This window comes from Zonotrichia leucophrys, chromosome 1A (genome assembly GCF_028769735.1).
Source record: "Zonotrichia leucophrys gambelii isolate GWCS_2022_RI chromosome 1A, RI_Zleu_2.0, whole genome shotgun sequence".
Taxonomy (NCBI): domain Eukaryota; kingdom Metazoa; phylum Chordata; class Aves; order Passeriformes; family Passerellidae; genus Zonotrichia; species Zonotrichia leucophrys.
In genome coordinates this window covers 72,069,822-72,090,674 of record NC_088170.1, presented here as the reverse complement: position 1 = coordinate 72,090,674, position 20,853 = coordinate 72,069,822, and the positions used below count along the sequence as shown (strand labels likewise).

The following is a 20,853-nucleotide window of genomic DNA, read 5'->3' as shown; positions in this document are numbered from 1 at the left end:
GTCCGAGTTGGATGGAGCTGGAGCTGAGCTTTGCTCAGGATTCGAGGCATCCCTGCTCTCTTTGGGTTGAGGCTGCAGGAATTTCGCTGGTGCCGAGTGAAATCCTCAGTGCTGGAAGCCTCCAGGTCTAAATCCCGGGGAGATCACTGCCGGATCCATGGGAATGTTGGAATTTTGGGGACGCCGGGCTGGGATCGTCAGCAGGTGATGGATGGACACGTCCTCCACGCCACAGCCAGGCTGTTCCTGACTCAGACACCGAGCAGAGCCAGGCTCGGTGGGAAATCAGGGCTGTGAGAACGGGCTGGATCCGAGCCCTGCCAGGATTTGGGGTTTGGAGCAGGAATGAGGAACCCGTCGGTGCCCTGAGCGTGAGGCCGGATCCTGAGGGGACCTCTGTGGGGGACACCTGGCCCTGAGGGACCTCTGTGTGGGACACCTGGCCTTGAGGGGACCTCTGTGTGGGACACCTGGCCCTGAGGGACCTCTGTGTGGGACACCTGGCCTTGAGGGGACCTCTGTGTGGGACACCTGGCCCTGAGGGCTCTGTGTGGGACACCTGGCCCTGAGGGACCTCTGTGGGGGACACCTGGCCCTGAGGGGACCTCTGTGTGGGACACCTGTCCCTGAGGGACCTCTGTGTGGGACACCTGGCCCTGAGGGACCTCTGTGTGGGACACCTGGCCCTGAGGGGACCTCTGTGGGGGACACCTGGCCTTGAGGGGACCTCTGTGGGGGACACCTGATCCTGAGGGACCTCTGTGTGGGACACCTGGCCCTGAGGGCTCTGTGTGGGACACCTGGCCCTGAGGGACCTCTGTGGGGACACCTGGCCTTGAGGGGACCTCTGTGGGGGACACCTGATCCTGAGGGAACCTCTGTGGGGGACCCCTGGCCCTGAGGGACCTCTGTGGGGGACACCTGTCCTGAGGGGACCTCTGTGGGGGACACCTGGCCTTGAGGGACCTCTGTGGGGGACACCTGGCCTTGAGGGGACCTTTGTGGGACACCTTGGCCTTGAGGGGACTCTCTGTGGGGACACCTGTCCCTGAGGGACCTCTGTGGGGGACACCTGGCCTTGAGGGACCTCTGTGGGGGAACCCTGGCCTGAGGGGACCTCTGTGTGGGACACCTGGCCTTGAGGGACCTTTGTGTGGGACACCTGGCCCTGAGGGCAGCTCTGTGGGGGACACCTGGCCCTGAGGGACCTCTGTGGGGGACACCTGGCCCTGAGGGGACCTCTGTGGGGGACACCTGGCCTTGAGGGACCTCTGTGGGGGACACCTGGCCCTGAGGGCTCTGTCAGCTGTGGGGCTGGGCTGGTGCATCCCAGTGCATCCCAGTGCATCCCAGTGCATCCCAGGGCATCCCAGTACATCCCAGTGCATCCCAGTGAATTCCCAGTGCATCCCAGTGGATTCTCAGTGCACTCCCAGTGGATTCCCAGTGCATCCCAGTGCATTCCCAGTGCATCCCAGTGAATTCCCAGTGCATCCCAGTGCATCCCAGTGCACTCCCAGTGGATTCTCAGTGCACTCCCAGTGCATCCCAGTGCATCCCAGTGGATTCTCAGTGCGTCCCAGTGCATCCCAGTGCACTCCCAGTGGATTCTCAGTGCACTCCCAGTACATCCCAGTGCATCCCAGTGCATCCCAGTGGATTCTCAGTGCACTCCCAGTGCATCCCAGTGGATTCTCAGTGCATCCCAGTACATCCCAGTACATCCCAGTGCCTCCCAGATGTGAGCGTGCAGGGACTCGCCGTGGGAGATGTGGGACAGCAACGCCGGTGCCTTCCAGCTGCCCGAGTGGATGGTGAGTGCCTGAGCCGCTGCCTGAACCAGCTGAATTCCTGCTGGGAACTTCAGGAGGTTCATTTCCAGCATTTAGCTGGAATGAGGCTCGTTAGGGTGGGAGATTAACGAGCATCGTGCATGAATGAATTGCCTCCTTAATAACGGCCAAGATTATCCACCCCAAATCTGTTGTGTTCACAACCAATTTTTATAGGAATATGAGAAGGACTTGGAGAACCCACAGCACATTCCAGAGATTAGGAATTTCGTCCCAGGTCCACCTTTTCAGCTTAATTTTTACCAGCAATTTACATTCTGCTGTCGGAATAAAACCTCTAAAACTTCCAGACACCCTCCAGGGCACCAAGCACTCCTCATTTGAGTGGTTAAAGAGTTTAGAATGGATCCCAAATATTAAATCCACTTTTCCCTCCTTCTCCACTGGAAAGAATTCCCAAAGCAGCTGAAAATAAAATTACACAGCTCCAAAAGCCAGGCAGGGCTTGGAAGGCAGAATTCCCTGTCTGTGTTCCCTGGGGTTTGTCAGTGTCCTGTGGCCCAAAAATGGACCAATATTTGTTATTTTTTTCTGTATTTCTGCTCACATTTCCAGTTTCTGGATTTGAAGTTGTCCTGCCTGGTAGTTCTTCTAAAAATACTTGGACCAATGTGATAAAAAGTTGGAATTCTGGTGCTCCTGCAAAGGAATTTGATTTTATTTACAAATATTGTCCATGCATTGGATTCAGATATCATTATTCCTTTTTATATCCGGCTTTACGTTCCATGCTATCCCTTTCTTAATGTTGTGGATTTTATTGTAAAATTCCAGGTTATTCTGCCTCTCACTCATTTTTTGTGACACAGTTCTTTCGGCCTTCCCCCAAATTTAACATATTTCTATCAACAGTCAGGAAAGAATTTTGCATTTTAGGGTTATCAGTGACAGACTTTGCATCGTTCACAACTTCATTTATAGTCTCAAATGTGGATTTTTCTTTGTAAAAACGTGGAGTTTTCCTTAAAAACAAAACCTCTCATGTAGGTTCTCTAATTTTTCTATTATTGATTCAGTGCTTCTGGGATCGGGGTCAGATGACAAAAACTTTATTTAAATAGACTTTTTTCATTCTTATTGCTTTTAATAATTTCCTTTTCCAGAGCAGTTTTATGATTTCATGGATGGTTTAAAGCTGCTGTGGCATCAAATCCACATCTCCAAAGGGCTCCGAAGGGTCATGTCCTGCAGCGCCGTTTTTAATCAGGATTTTAACTCGGCTCATTTGCATTTTATGGGGTTCCTCGGGTCAGCGTAGGAGGGAGCAGCCACATTTCGAGAAATAATTAGCCCGAGCTCTAAATTGCTCATTATCTTTAAGGTCATTATTCCAAAGAGTCTTTTAGGTCTTAATGTTCTTGCTGAGTCCCTGTTTTTTATGTCCACTTCTTATTATTAACCAAATATTGGAAAGTTGTATTAGTAGTGAATAATAACAACAACAACAACAACAATAGTATAATATAGAATATATTAGAATAATATAGTATAGAATAATATAATATATATAATATATATAATATATAATATATATATAATATAATATATATTTTGTTTATATATTATATATTATACTATATAATATATAATTTAATATATATATATATATATATATATATATATATATATATAATATATAATAATATAATATATTATTATATATATGTTATATATTATATATATAATATATTATACATATGTATATATGTGTATAATATAATATATATATATAATTATATTTATTAATAAAATATTATTATATTAATAAATATATATTATATAATATAATATATATAATGTAATGTAATATAATATAGTAATAGTAATAGTAATAATAATAATAATAATAATAATAATAATAATAATAATAATAATAATAATAATAATAATAATAATGCCTTTGGATTGCTTCTTGGGAAAGCAGCTTAAAATGTGGGCTCTCCCATATTTTGGGACTCTGATGGAATCACAGAATCCCTGGGGCTGGAAAATCCCCCTGAGCCCATGGAGTCCAAGCATTCCCAGCCCTGCCCAGGCCACCACTGCCCCACAGGGCTGTGAAATCCCTCCAGGGCTGGGGACTCAAACCTCCCTGGGCAGCCTTTTCCATGAAGGAATTTTCCCCAGAATTCCAGCTGGACCCTCCTGAACGCCCCCAGCAGTCATGGAAGGACCGTGTGTGCAGAAGTGTGGGATCCCACGGGATCCTGTGGTCAGGATGGGGTGTCCTGGCTGGCGGTGGCTCCACAGGGATTTTCCAGCTCCAGCTGCTGAGATTCCACATTTTCAAATTGTAAAACACCCATGGCCTGTTCATTGCTAGTTGTGGAAATACCAAATTCCTCTTTTTCCTGCTTTTTGTGGGATTGTGACCAACAGAGCTGGGATGGCCTGGGGTACCCATTCTGCTGCTGAGGGAGGAGATTTCTCTGTTCCTTGTCCTTCCCACTGTCCCCACTGGGAATGCCTGGGTTGGGGATTTCTGTTTTCTTCCTTTCCCCACTGTAAGTGCCTGGGTTGGGGATTTTGTTTCTCTTTCCTGAATGGTTGGTTTGTTTCTTCCTTTCCCCACTGGGAGTGCCTGGGTTGGGGATTTTATTTTCCGGAGTGCTGGGGATTTCTGTTTTCTTCCTTTCCCCACTGGGAGTGCCTGGGTTGGGGATTTCTGTTTTCTTCCTTTCCCCACTGGGAGTGCCTGGGTTGGGGATTTCTGTTTTCTTCCTTTCCCCACTGGGAGTGCCTGGGTTGGGGATTTCTGTTTTCTTCCTTTCCCCACTAAGTCCTGGTGGGATTTTGTTTTTTCCTCTGGGAGTGCCTGGGTTGGGGATTTCTGTTTTTCTTCCTCACTGATGCGGTGGATTTTTCTCCCTTGAGATTCTCCCTGCTCCCACCAGTTCCAAGGTATTGAAGTTCACCATACATTGAAGTTGGAGGGGAGACGACCCACCTTGCATTGGTCAGCATCGACTCCACTTTATTGATCAATCAATCACCCTTTATAACAGTGCCAATTCACTCCATGCACATTGCAAAATCTGAGCTCACAATAGGTCAGAGATAACACACCAACTCCTCCTTATGTTTCCAATACCAAGATTCGGGTTCTCAAAATTATTCTTGCTTTCCCAAAACAGCCAAAGATAGAACATCCACTTGTTATGAGAAAGCTGCCTGAGAACTCTGATGTGCAAGGCTCTCAAGGCCTTCATGCTTGCCACTTTTACCTGTAGTTAAAAATAACCTGAGAACCTCTGCTGTTCACAGAAGCAGGCTGTGAGAATCTGCTCCTCACAGCTGCCTTCTAGGCCATCCCTGAAAAAATCTCCAACACCAAGGGATTCTCTGTCAGGTGTCCCTGCATCCCTGGCAGTGCCCAAGGCCAGGCTGGATATTGGGGTCCCCTGGGACAGTGGGAGGTGTCCCTGCCATGGCAGGGGTGGCACTGCAGGGGCTCTGAGGTCCCTCCCAGCCAGAATTCCAGCATTCCATGTTCCAGCACTGGGGCTGATGCCTTGAGAATCTGCCCTGGGACAGAGTCTGGGCAGAGCTCCAGAATCAAGCAGGGATTTATGGAAAGGATCCATGGATGCACCTTGGGCAGCACCAGAGCCCAGCCAGGGCTGCACCCAAGATGAACCAAATGGTCCCAAAATGCTCAACCAGTCATGGGGTCTCTCATTTGATCAGTTCCATTTGCACCTTGCAGTTCATTGTCCCATCCCAGCTCCAGCCCAGGCAGTCCCACCCTGCTTGTTTGGGGTTTGTGCTCCTGGGCTGAGATGTTTTTCCACTTCCATTTTCCCAGGAAGTTTGACATCGAGCAGTGCCAATTCTTCTTGTCCTGCTGTTCCATCCATAAAACAATGGATTTTAACTCATTCCATGCAGAAATTTAAATTCCCAGCTTCCTGGCAGGTGGATTTGGACCTCCAGCAATGCTGGAGAGCTTGTGCTGCTTAATCCCTCAGAAAACTCTTGTTTTCCCCCCCTTGTTCCCAAAAAAAAAAAAAAAAAAATCCATGGCCAAGAATCAATTTAAGACGCTCAGAACAAAACAATCTGCTGGGATTGAGTGTAGTTCTCTCTGGTTTTATTTGACTGACCCAGATTGACACAGAAATTACAAAAGAATTCCTGAGCTCTGGGGTGGAGATGAAGCAAAAGCTTTTATTTTTAGCATTTTTATTGAATATTGGTTCTTAATTTTAATGTGTTAGACTCAACCTTCATCAAGGAAAAAAAAGGGATTTTTTTTCCCAGGAAAAGCCTTTGGATTTAAGACACTTGGTGTGAAAACCTGCTGGAAAAGGAGTTTGTGCTTTGGTGTTACCATAAAATTTTATGGTGTTACCATAAAGGCTTTGAGTTGACTTAAGCTGAGCTGAAGTCATGTGTCCCTTAGGATTTTGCATGGAGAAGGTGGAAAATGAAAAATTTACCTGGAAAACACCACTTGGGCTGCAATATCAAGTGAGAAAAGCAATGCTGATCCCAGGTTCTTATTCCCTGAGATATTTCCGCACTGGAAATAATTCCTATTTCCATTTTTCACATTTTTCAGTCATTTTACAACTCAGGAATTCTGTGGGATTTCCCCTCCTTTTTTCCCCCCATCCATTCCTCCAGCAGTTGCGTTCATGTAGCTGAGGGATTTTTGCTCTTTTAGTGGATTCCTTGAAGTTTCCCCTGGAGATGGAAATGCCATAGAAGGAACATTTTGGGGAAGGAATTTTCCCTGGCAGTGTTTTCCATCCTTGGGACAACTGTTGAGGAGCAGGATCAGACCCTGAGGTAAATCAGGTGTAAATCAGGTGTAAATCAGAAAGAATCAGGGCTGGGGGAGCTTTTTATTCCATGTTCAGTCGGAATTGGTGCTGAGGACAATCAGTGGTGCCCTGCTGCTGCCCAGATCCCTTTTCCTTGGAATCACAGAGTGGAATCACGGGATGGGTTGGGTTGGAGGAGACCTCAAAGCCCCACCAACCACAACCAAAGCCCCACCACCCTCGTTTTTCCCATTTTTCCTTCCTTGGATCATCTCTTCCCACCTAAAGGGCTGTGGGACGAGCAGACACCGTGCAGGACAATAATTTTAATTCTCATTTAGCAGCTGGTTTTGTTATCCAAGGAGTTTTATCCCTGATAATTTATTACCTGGGATAATTCCCATAAAAACCCTCAACGTCCTGCCCAGAGAATCTGTGGTGCTCCATCCCTGGAAGTGTCCAAGGTTGGAGCAGCCTGGGATGGTGTGGGGTGGAACTGATGGGATTTAAGGTCCCTTCCAACCCAAACCATTCCACAATTCCATAATTCCCAAAGGATTGGAACACAGGGATGGGTGTTGGAGTCTGGACCCTTCCAAGGACAAACTCTGCCCTGGTTGCCATGGGGGACACAGCGAGGAGCGGGATAATTAAAATAATAATAATTAAAAAGCACTTTGCCATCCAACAAACGCCCCTGTTGTTTTAGTTGCTCATTAGTTAATTTCCTTCTAACGAGGCTCCGTTAACGCAATCATCTGACATTGGGGGGGAAAGGGAGAGAGTGGGGAGGGCCCGAGTTAAAGGAGCTTAATTAGCGAGTTAATTATAGCGAGCAGGGAAATGTTCTGGTTACATAAATAAGGCATTGTTATGCACACAGCAGCCAGGCCACGCTCAGAACAGGTCAGGGAACGCTGTAATTCCACACAAAACACACAGGCAGGAATTGTTTGTCGGGACGCCTCATTAAGTCCCGGGGTCTGCCAAAAAAAAAAAAAAAAACAAAAAAACAAAACAACAAAAAAAAAGAGTCTGAAAATCCAACTGGTTCCCTTGGCTCCCCCCTGGCGCGGTGAAACCGGAGCGGGCGGGATCGGGATGGGTGAGGATATAAACGGGACCGGGGCATTCCCTGCTCCGTTCGGAGGGAGCTGTGCCCGGGCAGCCATGCCCAACAAGAAGAAATACAACGTCAACGGGGAGCCAACGGGCATGAAAGCCCAGGTGAGGGCACTACTCTTGGGGACCACAGAAATGGGGTTTTTCTACTCAAAAGCGCGATCGTTTCTCTGCTACCTCGCTCTTCTTCCTCCTCTCCTCGCTGTGTCCGCCCAGTCACGTATTCCTGGAGCTCCTTGGTTGGAGAAAATCCCAATTTCTGGAGAGCTTCCCTTAATTTTCCCTTCCGAGCAATGAAGAGTCAAGGCAAACACGTTGCTCTGGGGTTGGTGGGGTCGGCACAGGGAAGTTTTCCAGGAAAACCTTGGATAAGGAGACCTTTTTTGCACAAACGTAGCTCGGGGTGGCTCTTTGTGATGGAAACCCCAGGTCAGATGAGCAGCGGCTCATTTGGAATGTAAAGGTGAAACCTCACCTGCATTAACCCCTTGTGCCCCTGCAGGCGAGGTTTTCCAGCGGGAATCGTTTGTTCCTGCTGGAAGTGGGAAGCAGCAGCTCTTGTGTCGCTTCTTTAGATTGCTCTTTGGATTTAGGAGCCCAAAGAGCTGCAGCTCTTCAAGGCTCCACAGCTTTTCCTTGAAGCTGTTGCCTTCAGAGGTGTTTTGGTGGGAGCCCACCGAGCCAAATCTCTCTTTTCATCCCATCTGGAACATTCCCGTCTTCCCAGCCCTACTGGAATGTGACTCTTGTGGGTTTGGCAGGTTTGGAGCAGCCTGGCATAGGAGAAGGTGTCCTGTGGAACTGGATGATCCTTAAGGTCCCTTCCAACCCAAACCCCTCTGGGACCCTGTGAAATTCCCTTTTTGCCCACTCTCTCCTTTAATCCTAAAGGATTAAACCCAAAGGGTGTTGGCCAACACAAGCCAAAAGCAGATCTGAGCCTTGACCTGGCCCTTTCCCAAATTTCCCTTTCCTGGTGCTTCCTTCACCTCCTGGCTGTCCCAGCTGAAGCTGAACCCAGCTCGTGGCAGTGTTTAAAGGGTTTAAACCTTACAGGGTTTATTTGAGTCTGGTTCTACTTCTGCCTGAATCAGTTCAGGACTTCTTTTGCTTCGTTCTTTACTTGGTTTTGGATGTGTGAGGGCTCAGGGAGCTCTGAATTACCAAGACTGTGTGAAAAGTTGTGCTCAGTGTCCTTGAAGAGGTGATGCAGGAGAGGAAAATGTGAATTTAACCCAAATTATTCCCCCTTTGTTAGAATCCCTGCGCGTCTCCAGCTCCGCTTGACGCCAGTAACCTCCTCCTGTGATGGAGCTGCTCAGCCGTGGAGGGATTTGTTCTAAATTAAGGGAAGAAAAAGGACAAAAAAGAGAAGTTATTTCAGGCCAGCAGCTTCTCAGAGGAGAACATAAACCCTGGTGTGTGTGCAGAGCCCCCGTCCCGCCGGGATCAGGGCGTTAATCCTGGCACAGCCCTGGCTGTAACCTGAGTTTGGTGTGGATTTTCCCTTCTGTGGCTGCTCCTGATCCGGTGGCGTTCTGTTGTGTACTCCTAAAAACTTGTGTTCTCCAGCCATCTGTGCTCCCAAATTCAACAGCCTGGAGTGACATCTCTAATCTTGGCTGGAAGGACTGAAACTGAACAAAATGGGCAATTTACCATATCCAGTCCCTGTTAAATAACAGGATTGTGCTCTGGGCCATGACTGAGATGGTGCCGGTGTCTGCTCAAGGCTTTGGGTTCTTGGGATTGATCTGTTGGGTTTTTTAACAGAAAACCTCTGATTTCTTTCCACAGATCCAGTTTGCTGACCAAAAGCAGGAGTTCAACAAGCGCCCGACCAAGATCGGCCGCCGGTCGCTGTCGCGCTCCATCTCGCAGTCCTCGACAGACAGCTACAGCTCAGGTGTGTCCAGGCCTCTCCCAGTCTGCCCTGGCCTCACTGGGAAGGCAGGGAAATAGGGGTTTGGCCTTTTTCCTCATTGTCCTCTACAGCTGGGTGGGAAATGAAATTATTCTGGTGCTCTCCTGCTCTCTCCTTATAACCCCGGTGTGCTTCATTCCACTCCCTCCTCTCCTCCCTGTCCTGATCCCCTCAGGAAAACAGTGTTTGCACACGTTATTCCTGCTTGAGATCACAAATTCCACAGGGATCCCACTGTAGGTTTGTTGCACATGAGGTTGGAGACTTTGGGGGCTTTGAAGGGCTCTTGGAAGGGGTTTCTCCTGCTGGAATATTGCTGGATGGATTTTTGGGATTTGGGGAGAATCTGGGTGGTTTCAGGGACCTTAGAGCTCATTCCACCTCATTCCACCCCCTTGCTGTCAAGGACACTTTCCACTAGCCCAGGTTGCTCCAGGCCTCATCCAGCCCAGCCTGGGAGCTTCAAAGCTCTGATTCAGCTCTGGCAAGTTTGGAAAACCTCAGGAAACTCCAGCTCCAGCTGCTCCTGATGGCTCATGGCTGGTGGCCAGAAGTCCTCCTAGCTGGGAACTCTCCTTGGAATGGTGTTTCTCCACTCATCCCCACCATGCCGAGGATGTCAGAGATGAGCTGGGACAGGGCTGGGCTGTGCAGAGCTCTTGGCATTCCTCAGCAGGTCTGGAAGAGCAGAGCTGGAGAAACCGTGCTAATCTGGTCACTCAGCTCCTGGCAGAGCTGCTCCTCTCCAGAAGATGGAGGTTCTGATCTGATCCTGGCCACCACAGCCCCAGGCTGCATCCCGGTTTTTGTGGGAATGCTGACTGTTCCTCATTCCCTTCCCAGCTCCCGGCTTGCTGCTTCCTTCGTGCTGCTTTGCAGGCTTGGAGCAAACCCCAAAGTCTCTGCCAGAGGTTGGGATGAGCCCCCCAAAGGTTGGGCACCCCCTGGGTGACCCATCCTGCAGGCACTGACTGTTCCCATGGAAAAGGGAGAAATTCAGGAATGCTCATGGCACGTTCTCTCCAGAGGCACATCAGCCCGGGCTCTGTTGGGAATCCACAATTCCAGCTGATCCCAAAGCACCTGGGAATGGTTGGGACTATTTCTGCAGACTCTGAGTCTGCTTATCCTGGCTGATGTCACCGCGGTCGCTCCCAAGTCACAGCTGGAAGGACCTGGAGCAACGTTGGGGAATTCTGCTCCTCTCCTTGCAATTAACATCAGAATTATCAGTTAATTATCTCCTGCAAATGTTCAATTTCCTGCTAATGAAAGGAGCAAGACTGGCATTCCTGGTGGAGGACTTCAGTTCCCACATGGCAGATGGATGGATGGATGATGGATGGATGATGGATGGATGATGGATGATGGATGGATGGATGAGGATGGATGATGGATGATGGATGGATGGATGGATGATGGATGGATGATGGATGGATGGATGGATGATGGATGGATGATGGATGGATGGATGATGGATGGAGGGATGGATGGATGATGGATGGATGGATGATGGATGGATGATGGATGGATGGATGATGGATGGATGATGGATGGATGGATGGATGGATGATGGATGATGGATGGATGGATGATGGATGGATGGATGGATGGATGGATGGATGGATGGATGATGATGGATGGATGATGGATGATGGATGGATGGATGATGGATGGATGGATGATGGATGGATGGATGGATGATGGATGGATGGATGATGGATGGATGGATGGATGGATGGATGGATGGATGGATGATGGATGGATGGATGGATGGATGGATGGATGATGGATGGATGGATGGATGGATGGATGATGGATGATGATGGATGGATGGAGATGAATTGGATGGAGATGGATGATGGATGGATGGATGGAATGGATGGATGATGGATGGATGGATGGATGGATGGATGGATGATGGATGGATGATGGATGGATGTGGGTGGATGGATGATGAGGATGGATGGATGGATGATGATGGATGGATGATGGATGGATGGATGGATGGATGGATGGATGGATGATGGATGGGTGATGGATGGATGATGGATGGATGGATGATGGATGGATGATGGATGATGGATGGATGGATGGATGGATGGATGGATGGATGATGGATGGATGGATGGATGGATGATGGATGGATGATGGATGGATGATGATGGATGGATGGATGGATGGATGGATGGATGGATGGATGATGGATGGATGGATGATGGATGGATGGATGGATGGATGGATGATGGATGGATGGATGGATGGATGGATGGATGGATGGATGGATGGATGGATGGATGGATGGATGGATGGATGGATGATGGATGGATGGATGATGGATGGATGGATGGATGATGGATGGATGGATGATGGATGATGGATGGATGGATGGATGGATGATGGATGGATGATGGATGGATGGATGATGGATGGATGGATGGATGGATGGATGATGGATGGATGGATGATGTGATGGATGGATGGATGGATGGATGGATGGATGGATGATGATGGATGGATGATGGATGGATGGATGGATGGATGGATGGATGATGGATGATGGATGGATGGATGATGGATGGATGATGGATGGATGGATGATGGATGGATGGATGGATGGATGGATGGATGGATGGATGAGATGGATGGATGATGGTGATGGATGGATGGATGATGGATGTGGATGATGGATGGATGGATGGATGGATGGATGGATGGAATGGATGGAGGATGGATGGATGGATGATGGATTGGATGGATGGATGGATGATGGATGGATGGATGGATGGATGGATGATGGATGGATGATGGATGGATGATGGATGGATGATGGATGGAATGGATGGAGATGGATGGATGGATGGATGGATGGATGATGGATGGATGATGGATGATGGATGGATGGATGGATGGATGATGGATGGATGGATGATGGATGGATGGATGGATGGATGATGGATGGATGGATGGATGGATGGATATGGATGGATGGATGTGGATGGATGGATGATGGATGGATGATGGATGTGATGGATGATGGATGGATGATGGATGGATGATGGATGGATGATGGATGATGGATGGATGGATGGATGGATGGATGGATGATGATGGATGGATGGATGGATGTGATGATGATGGATGGAGGATGAGGTATGGATGAGATGGATGGATGGAATGGATGGATGATGATGGATGATGGATGATGAATGGATGATGGATGGATGGATGGATGATGGATGGATGGATGGATGGATGGATGGATGGATGATGGATGATGGATGTGATGGATGATGGATGGATGATGAGATGGGATGGATGATGGATGATGGATATGGATGATGATGGATGGATGATGATGGATGGATGATGGATGATGATGATGGATGGATGGATGATGGATATGGATGGATGTGGATGGATGATGGATGGATGATGGATGTGATGGATGATGGATGATGATGATGATGATGAGATGGATGGATGATGGATGGATGATGATGAATGGATGGATGATGGATGGATGGATGATGGATGGATGATGGATGGATGGATGGATGGATGGATGGATGATGGATATGGATGATATGGATGATGATGGATGGATGGATGGATGGATGGATGGATGGATGGATGGTATGGATGGATGGATGGATGATGATGGATAGGATGGATGGATGATGAGGATGGATGATGGATGATGGATGGTATGTGATGGATGATGGATGGATGATGGATGGATGATGGATGGATGATGGATGATGGATGGTATGGATGGATGGTGATGGATGGATGTCATGGATGGATGGATGGATGGATGGATGGATGATGGATGGATGATGGATGGATGGATGATGGATGGATGGATGGATGGATGGGGAAGAGAGATGGGAAAGCTTTGGGAAGAGAGGTGAGAGAACCTGTGGGAAGATAGGTGCTAGAACTTTGGGAAAGAGAATTGGGAGGACTTTTGAAGAGAGGTGGGAGAAGGCCGTGGAGATGAGCCCCTGTGGGAAGCAGGCAGTGCTCAATCCCATCACCTCTGCTGTGACGTTGAAGTAGAGATCAATGAGAATTACGAATTCATCCCAGCTAAATCCAGCTGGAAAAATCCCCCTTGTGAGGAGAAGGAGAGATCCCAGCTGGGGATGGGAGGGGCTGGGATGGATGGACATCCATGGCCACCCTCTGTGGGCCACCCTCACCCTTCCCCGTGGGCGCTGGGGGTTTTGGGAAGGTTTCCCCCGTTGCTGAGCTCCCTGTCCCTGCAGCTGCCTCCTGCACGGACAGCTCCGACGATGAGACCTCGCCCAGGGACAAGCAGCAGAAGAACTCCAAGGGCAGCAGCGACTTCTGCGTCAAGAACATCAAACAGGCCGAGTTCGGGCGCCGCGAGATCGAGATCGCCGAGCAGGGTGAGGCTCCCTCCTGTGCCCCTCGGGCTCCTCCTGCCCCACATTGCTGGGGTGGGAAAGCTCCTGTGGGGTTTTGGGGGATGGAAAAGCTTCTGTGGGGTTTTGGGGGTGGAAAAGTTTCTGTGGGGTTTGGGGGATGGAAAAGCTCCTGTGGGGTTTTAGGGGTGGAAAAGCTTCTGTGGGGTTTGGGGGGTGGAAAAGTTTCTGTGGGATTTTGGGAGTTGGGAAAGCTTCTGTGGGGTTTGGGGGATGGAAAAGCTTCTGTGGGGTTTTAGGGGTGGAAAAGCTTCTGTGGGGTTTGGGGGGTGGAAAAGTTTCTGTGGGATTTTGGGGGTTGGGAAAGCTTCTGTGGGGTTTGGGGGATGGAAAAGCTCCTGTGGGGTTTGGGGGATGGAAAAGCTTCTGTGGGGTTTGGGGGATGGAAAAGCTTCTGTGGGCTTTTGGGGTTGTGAGAGCTTCTGTGGGATTTTGGGGGTTGGGACAATTTCTATGGAATTGTTGGGGTGGGAAAGCTCCTGTGGGGTTTTGAGGATGGGAAAGCTTCTGTGGGGTTTTGGGGGGTGGGACAGTTTCTATGGAATTGTGGGGGATGGAAAAGCCTCTGTGGGCTTTTGGGCATTGGGAAAACCTCTGTGGGATTTTGGGAGTTGGGAAAGATTCTGTGGGGTTTTGGGGATTGGAAGGCTGTGGGATTTTGGGGCATGGGAAAGGTTCTGTGGGGTTTTAAGGAATGGGAAAGCCTCTGTGGGATTTTGGGAATTGGGAAAGCTTCTGTGGGATTTTGGGAGTTGGGAAAACCTCTGTGGAATTTTGGGAGTTGAGAAAGTTTCTCTGGGATTTTGGGGATTGTGAGAGCTTCTGTGGGGTTTTTGGGGTTGGGACGGTTTCTATGGAATTGTGGGGGATGGAAAAGCCTCTGTGGTATTTTGGGCATTGGGAAAGCTTCTGTGGGGTTTTGGGGGATGGAAAAGTTTCTGTGGGATTTTGGGAGTTGGGAAAGCTTCTGTGGGATTTTAGTGGATGGGAAAGATTCTGTGGGGTTTTAGGGGATGGAAAAGCTTCTGTGGGGTTTTGGGGGTTGGGACAATTTCTATGGAATTGTTGGGGTGGGAAAGCTCCTGTGGGGTTTTGAGGATGGGAAAACCTCTGTGGGATTTTGGGAGTTGGGAAAGCTTCTGTGGGGTTTTGGGGATTGGAAGGCTGTGGGATTTTGGGGCATGGGAGAGATTCTGTGGGGTTTTGGGGAATGGGAAAGCCTCTGTGGGGTTTTAAGGAATGGGAAAGCCTCTGTGGGATTTTAGGGAATGGGAAAGCCTCTGTGGGATTTTAGGCCGTTGGGAAAGCCTCTGTGGGATTTTGGGGATTGTGAGAGCTTCTGTGGGGTTTTGGGGGTTGGGACGGTTTCTATGGAATTGTGGGGGATGGAAAAGCCTCTGTGGTATTTTGGGCATTGGGAAAGCTTCTGTGGGGTTTGGGGGGTTGGGAAAGCTTCTGTGGGATTTTGGGAGTTGGGAAAGCTTCTGTGGGATTTTAGTGGATGGGAACGATTCTGTGGGGTTTTAGGGAATGGGAAAGCCTCTGTGGGATTTTGGGAGTTGGGAAAGCTTCTGAGGGGTTTTGGCAGTTGGAAAAGCTTCTGTGGGATTTTAGGCCATTGGGAAAGCCTCTGTGGAATTTTGGGAGTTGAGAAAGTTTTTCTGGGATTTTGGGGGTTGTGAGAGCTTCTGTGGGATTTTGGGGGTTGGGACGTTTTCTATGGAATTGTGGGGGATGGAAAAGCCTCTGTGGGATTTTGGACATTGGGAAAGCCTCTGTGGGATTTTGGGGCTTGGAAAAGCTTCTCTGGGGTTTTGGGGGATTGGAAAAGGAGTTACAGGGTTGTGCTGTGTAGTTCCAACCATTAAAGGACTATTCTATGGTCGAAGTTATTTTGTTAAACCAGTAGGAAAGATGAAATCCATGCCATAAACTTCACAATTTTGGTTTAGCTTGATTACCTCAAAAAAAAAAAAAAAAAAAAAAAAAAGAAAAAAAAAAAATAATGGCAAAGGCCAGGCAGGGTTTGGATGTTGGAGAGGGGGAGCAAATCAGCAAATCCCAAATCCTCAGCCCAAAGCTGATTTTCCTGCAGCCTCAGCTGGGAGGCAAAAATTTGAATAAAAAATAGGGGAAAATCCAGTGGGATTTGGGGTCATTTTGATGGATTTGGGGTTTTCTCTCAAGGCTTTTGTGGCAGCTGTTTTGAAGCTGCCACAGCCATTCAAATTCATGGGAACACCAGACAGGCATTCTTGACCCCATTCCTGTTGGGATGGGGAAGCTTCCATGGGATTTTGGGGATGGAAAAGGAGATATAGGATTAGGAGTACCCTGCAATCAAACTCATTTTGTTAAACCAGTAGAAAAGATAAAATCCATCCCATAAACTTCACAATTTTGGTTTTGCTTGTTTACCTCCAAAAAATAAGAAAAGCAAAGGCCAGGCAGGATTTAGGTGTTGGATGTTGGAGAAGTGGAGCAGCAAATCCCAAATCCTGAGCCCAAAACAGATTTTCCTGCAGCCTCACCTGGGGGCAGAAATTTGAACATAACAGAGGAAAACTCCAGAGGAATTTGGGGATTTTGTTGTGTTTGGGATTTGGGGATTTTGATGTGTTTGGGATTTGGGGATTTTGATGTGTTTGGGATTTGGGGATTTTGATGTGTTTGGGATTTGGGGATTTTGATGTGTTTGGGTTTCGGAGATTTTGGTGTGTTTGCTGTGGAGGCTTTGGCTGTTTTGAAGCTGTGGAAGTTTATGGGAATGCCAGGTGTTCCTCCTGAGCTGTTCCCACCCCATCCCCATTTTCCTTTTCCCATTTCCCTCGCAGAGATGCCGGCGCTGATGGCTCTGAGGAAGAGAGCTCAGGGGGAGAAGCCCCTGGCTGGGGCCAAGATCGTGGGCTGCACTCACATCACAGCACAGACAGCGGTGAGAGCCCCAAACCCAAACAGGGCATCCCCAAATGGGGCATTCCCACTGCTCATCCCATAAACTGACCCCAAATGGGGCATTCCCACTGCTCATCCCCTAAACTGACCCCAAATGGGGCATTCCCACTGCTCATCCCATAAACTGACCCCAAACGGGGCATTCCCACTGTTCATCCCATAAACTGACCCCAAACAGGGCACTCCCACTGCTCATCCTAAACCTGACCCCAAATGGGGCATTCCCACTGCTCATCCTAAACCTGACCCCAAATGGGGCATTCCCACTGCTCATCCCATAAACTGACCCCAAACGGGGCATTCCCACTGCTCATCCCCTAAACTGACCCCACACAGGGCATTCCCACTGTTCATCCCCTAAACTGACCCCAAATGGGGCATTCCCACTGCTCATCCCATAAACTGACCCCAAATGGGGCATTCCCACTGCTCATCCTAATCCTGACCCCAAACAGGGCATTCCCACTGCTCATCCCCTAAACTGACCCCAAATGGGGCATTCCCACTGCTCATCCCATAAACTGACCCCAAATGGGGCATTCCCACTGCTCATCCCATAAACTGACCCCAAACAGGGCATTCCCACTGTTCATCCCCTAAACTGACCCCAAATGGGGCATTCCCACTGCTCATCCCATAAACTGACCCCAAACGGGGCATTCCCACTGTTCATCCCATAAACTGACCTCAAACAGGGCATTCCCACTGCTCATCCCATAAACTGACCTCAAACAGGGCATTCCCACTGGTGTTTTTGCAGATAAACCCCAATTTTTGCTGATTTCCATGGTGTTTGTGTAAATAACCCCCGATTTTTGCTGATTTCTGTGTGTTTGTGTAAATAATCCCCAGTTTTTGCTGATTTCCATGGTGTTTGTGTAAATAACCCCCAGGTTTTGCTGATTTCCATGTGTTTGTGTAAATAATCCCCAGTTTTTCCTGATTTCTATGTGTTTGTGTAAATAACCCCCAGTTTTTGCTGATTTCCCTGGTGTTTGTGTAAATAACCCCCCAGTTGTGCTGATTTCCATGGTGTATTTGCAGATAACCCCCAATTTTACTGATTTCTGTGGTGTTTCTGTACATAAACCACAATTGTTGCTGATTTCCGTGGTGTATTTGCAGATAACCCCCAGTTTTACTGATTTCCATGGTGTATTTGCAGATAACCCCCAGTTTTGCTGCTTTCCATGGTGTAAATAACCCCCAATTTTGCTGATTTCCATGGTGTTTGTGTAAATAACCCCCAATTTTACTGATTTCCATGGTGTTTTTTGCAGATAACCCCCAGTTTTTGCTGATTTCCATGGTGTATTTGCAGATAACCCCCTGATGTTACAGGTTTCCATGGTGTATTTGCAGATAACTGCCAGTTTTGCTGATTTCCCTGGTGTTTGTGTAAATAACCCCCAGTTTTTGCTGATTTTCACAGTGTTTTTACAGATAAACCCATTTTTGCTGATTTCTGTGGTGTTTCTGTACATAAACCACAATTGTTGCTGATTTCCCTGGTGTTTTTGCAGATAACCCCCAGTTTTTGCTGATTTCCATGGTGTTTGTGTAAATAACCCCAGTTTTTGCTGATTTCCCTGATGTTTGTGTAAATAACCCCCAGTTTTGCTGATTTCCACGGTGTTTTTGCAGATAACCCCCTGATGTTACAGATTTCCATGGTGTATTTGCAGATAACCCCCAGTTTTGCTGATTTCCCTGGTGTATTTGCAGATAACCCCCAATTTTGCTGATTTCCATGGTGTATTTGCAGATGACCCCCAGTTTTGCTGATTTCCATGGTGTATTTGCAGATAACCCCCTGATGTTACAGATTTCCATGGTGTATTTGCAGATAACCCCCAGTTTTGCTGATTTCCATGGTGTTTCTGTAAATAACCCCCGATTTTTGCTGATTTCCCTGGTGTTTGTGTAAATAATCCCCAATTGTTGCTGATTTCCATGGTGTATTTGCAGATAACCCCCAGTTTTGCTGATTTCCATGGTGTTTTTGCAGATAACCCCCAGTTGTGCTGATTTCCCTGGTGTTTGTGTAAATAACCCCCAGTTTTGCTGATTTCCATGGTGTATTTGCAGATAACCCCCTGATGTTACAGATTTCCATGGTGTATTTGCAGATAACCGCCAGTTTTTGCTGATTTCCATGGTGTATTTGCAGATAACCCCCAGTTTTTGCTGATTTCCATGGTGTATTTGCAGATAACCCCCAGTTTTGCTGATTTCCATGGTGTATTTGCAGATAACCCCCAGTTTTGCTGATTTCCATGGTGTATTTGCAGATAACCCCCAGTTTTGCTGATTTCCATGGTATATTTGCAGATAACCCCCAGTTTTGCTGCTTTCCGTGGTGTATTTGCAGATAACCCCCTGATGTTACCGATTTCCATGGTGTATTTGCAGATAACCCCCAGTTGTGCTGATTTCCATGGTGTATTTGCAGATAACCCCCAGTTTTGCTGATTTCCATGGTGTATTTGCAGATAACCGCCAGTTTTGCTGATTTCCATGGTGTATTTGCAGATAACCCCCAGTTTTGCTGATTTCCATGGTGTATTTGCAGATAACCCCCAGTTTTGCTGATTTCCATGGTGTATTTGCAGATAACCCCCTGATGTTACCGATTTCCATGGTGTATTTGCAGATAACCGCCAGTTTTGCTGATTTCCATGGTGTATTTGCAGATAACCGCCAGTTTTGCTGATTGCCATGGTGTATTTGCAGATAACCCCCAGTTGTGCTGATTTCCATGATGTATTTGCAGATAACCCCCAGTTGTTGCTGATTTCCATGGTGTATTTGCAGATAACCGCTAGTTTCGCTGATTTCCCCGGTGTTTGTGTAAATAACCCCCGATTTTGCTGATTTCCCTGGTGTTTGTGTAAATAACCGCCAGTTTTGCTGATTTCCATGGTGTGTGTGTAAATAACCCCGATTTTTTGCTGATTTCCTGTGTGTTTTTGCAGATAACCCCCTGATGTTACAGATTTCCATGGTGTATTTGCAGATAACCCCCAGTTTTGCTGATTTCCCTGGTGTTTGTGTAAATAACCCCCAGTTTTGCTGATTTCCGTGGTGTATTTGCAGATAACCCCCAATTTTCCTGATTTCCCTGGTGTGTGTGTAAATAACCCCCAGGTTTTGCTGATTTCTGTGTGTTTGTGTAAATAATCCCCTGATTTTGCTGATTTCCGTGGTGTATTTGCAGATAACCCCCAGTTTTTGCTGATTTCCCTGGTGTTTGTGTAAATAACCCCCAGGTTTTGCTGATTTCCATGTGTTTGTGTAAATAATCCCCAGTTTTTCCTGATTTCTATGTGTTTGTGTTAAATAACCCTGATTTTGCTGATTTCCATGGTGTATTTGCAGATAACCCCCAGTTTTGCTGATTTCCGTGGTGTATTTGCAGATAACCCCCAATTTTCCTGATTTCCCTGGTGTGTGTGTAAATAACCCCCAGGTTTTGCTGATTTCCATGGTGTATTTGCAGATAACCCCCTGATGTTACAGATTTCCATGGTGTATTTGCAGATAACCGCCAGTTTTGCTGATTTCCATGGTGTATTTGCAGATAACCCCCAGTTTTGCTGATTTCCATGGTGTATTTGCAGATAACCCCCAGTTTTGCTGATTTCCGTGGTGTATTTGCAGATAACCCCCAGTTTTTGCTGATTTCCCTGATGTTTGTGTAAATAACCGCCAGTTTTGCTGATTTCCATGGTGTTTGTGTAATAACCCCCAATTTTGCTGATTTCCTGGTGTTTGTGTAAATA

At 47.6% G+C, this 20,853-nt stretch overlaps 1 protein-coding gene across 1 annotated transcript in view; it reads left to right on the top strand.

Moving 5' to 3' along the window:
* The window catches only part of AHCYL2 (adenosylhomocysteinase like 2), an 87,200-nt gene that overhangs the window by 39,817 nt on the left and 26,530 nt on the right, over positions 1 to 20,853 (top strand). Inside the window, exons 2-4 of the mRNA XM_064703116.1 lie at positions 9,539 to 9,647; positions 13,937 to 14,080; positions 16,951 to 17,051. Of these exons, the coding sequence (XP_064559186.1) occupies positions 9,539 to 9,647; positions 13,937 to 14,080; positions 16,951 to 17,051 (354 nt within the window). The remainder of the gene's footprint in view (positions 1 to 9,538; positions 9,648 to 13,936; positions 14,081 to 16,950; positions 17,052 to 20,853) is intronic.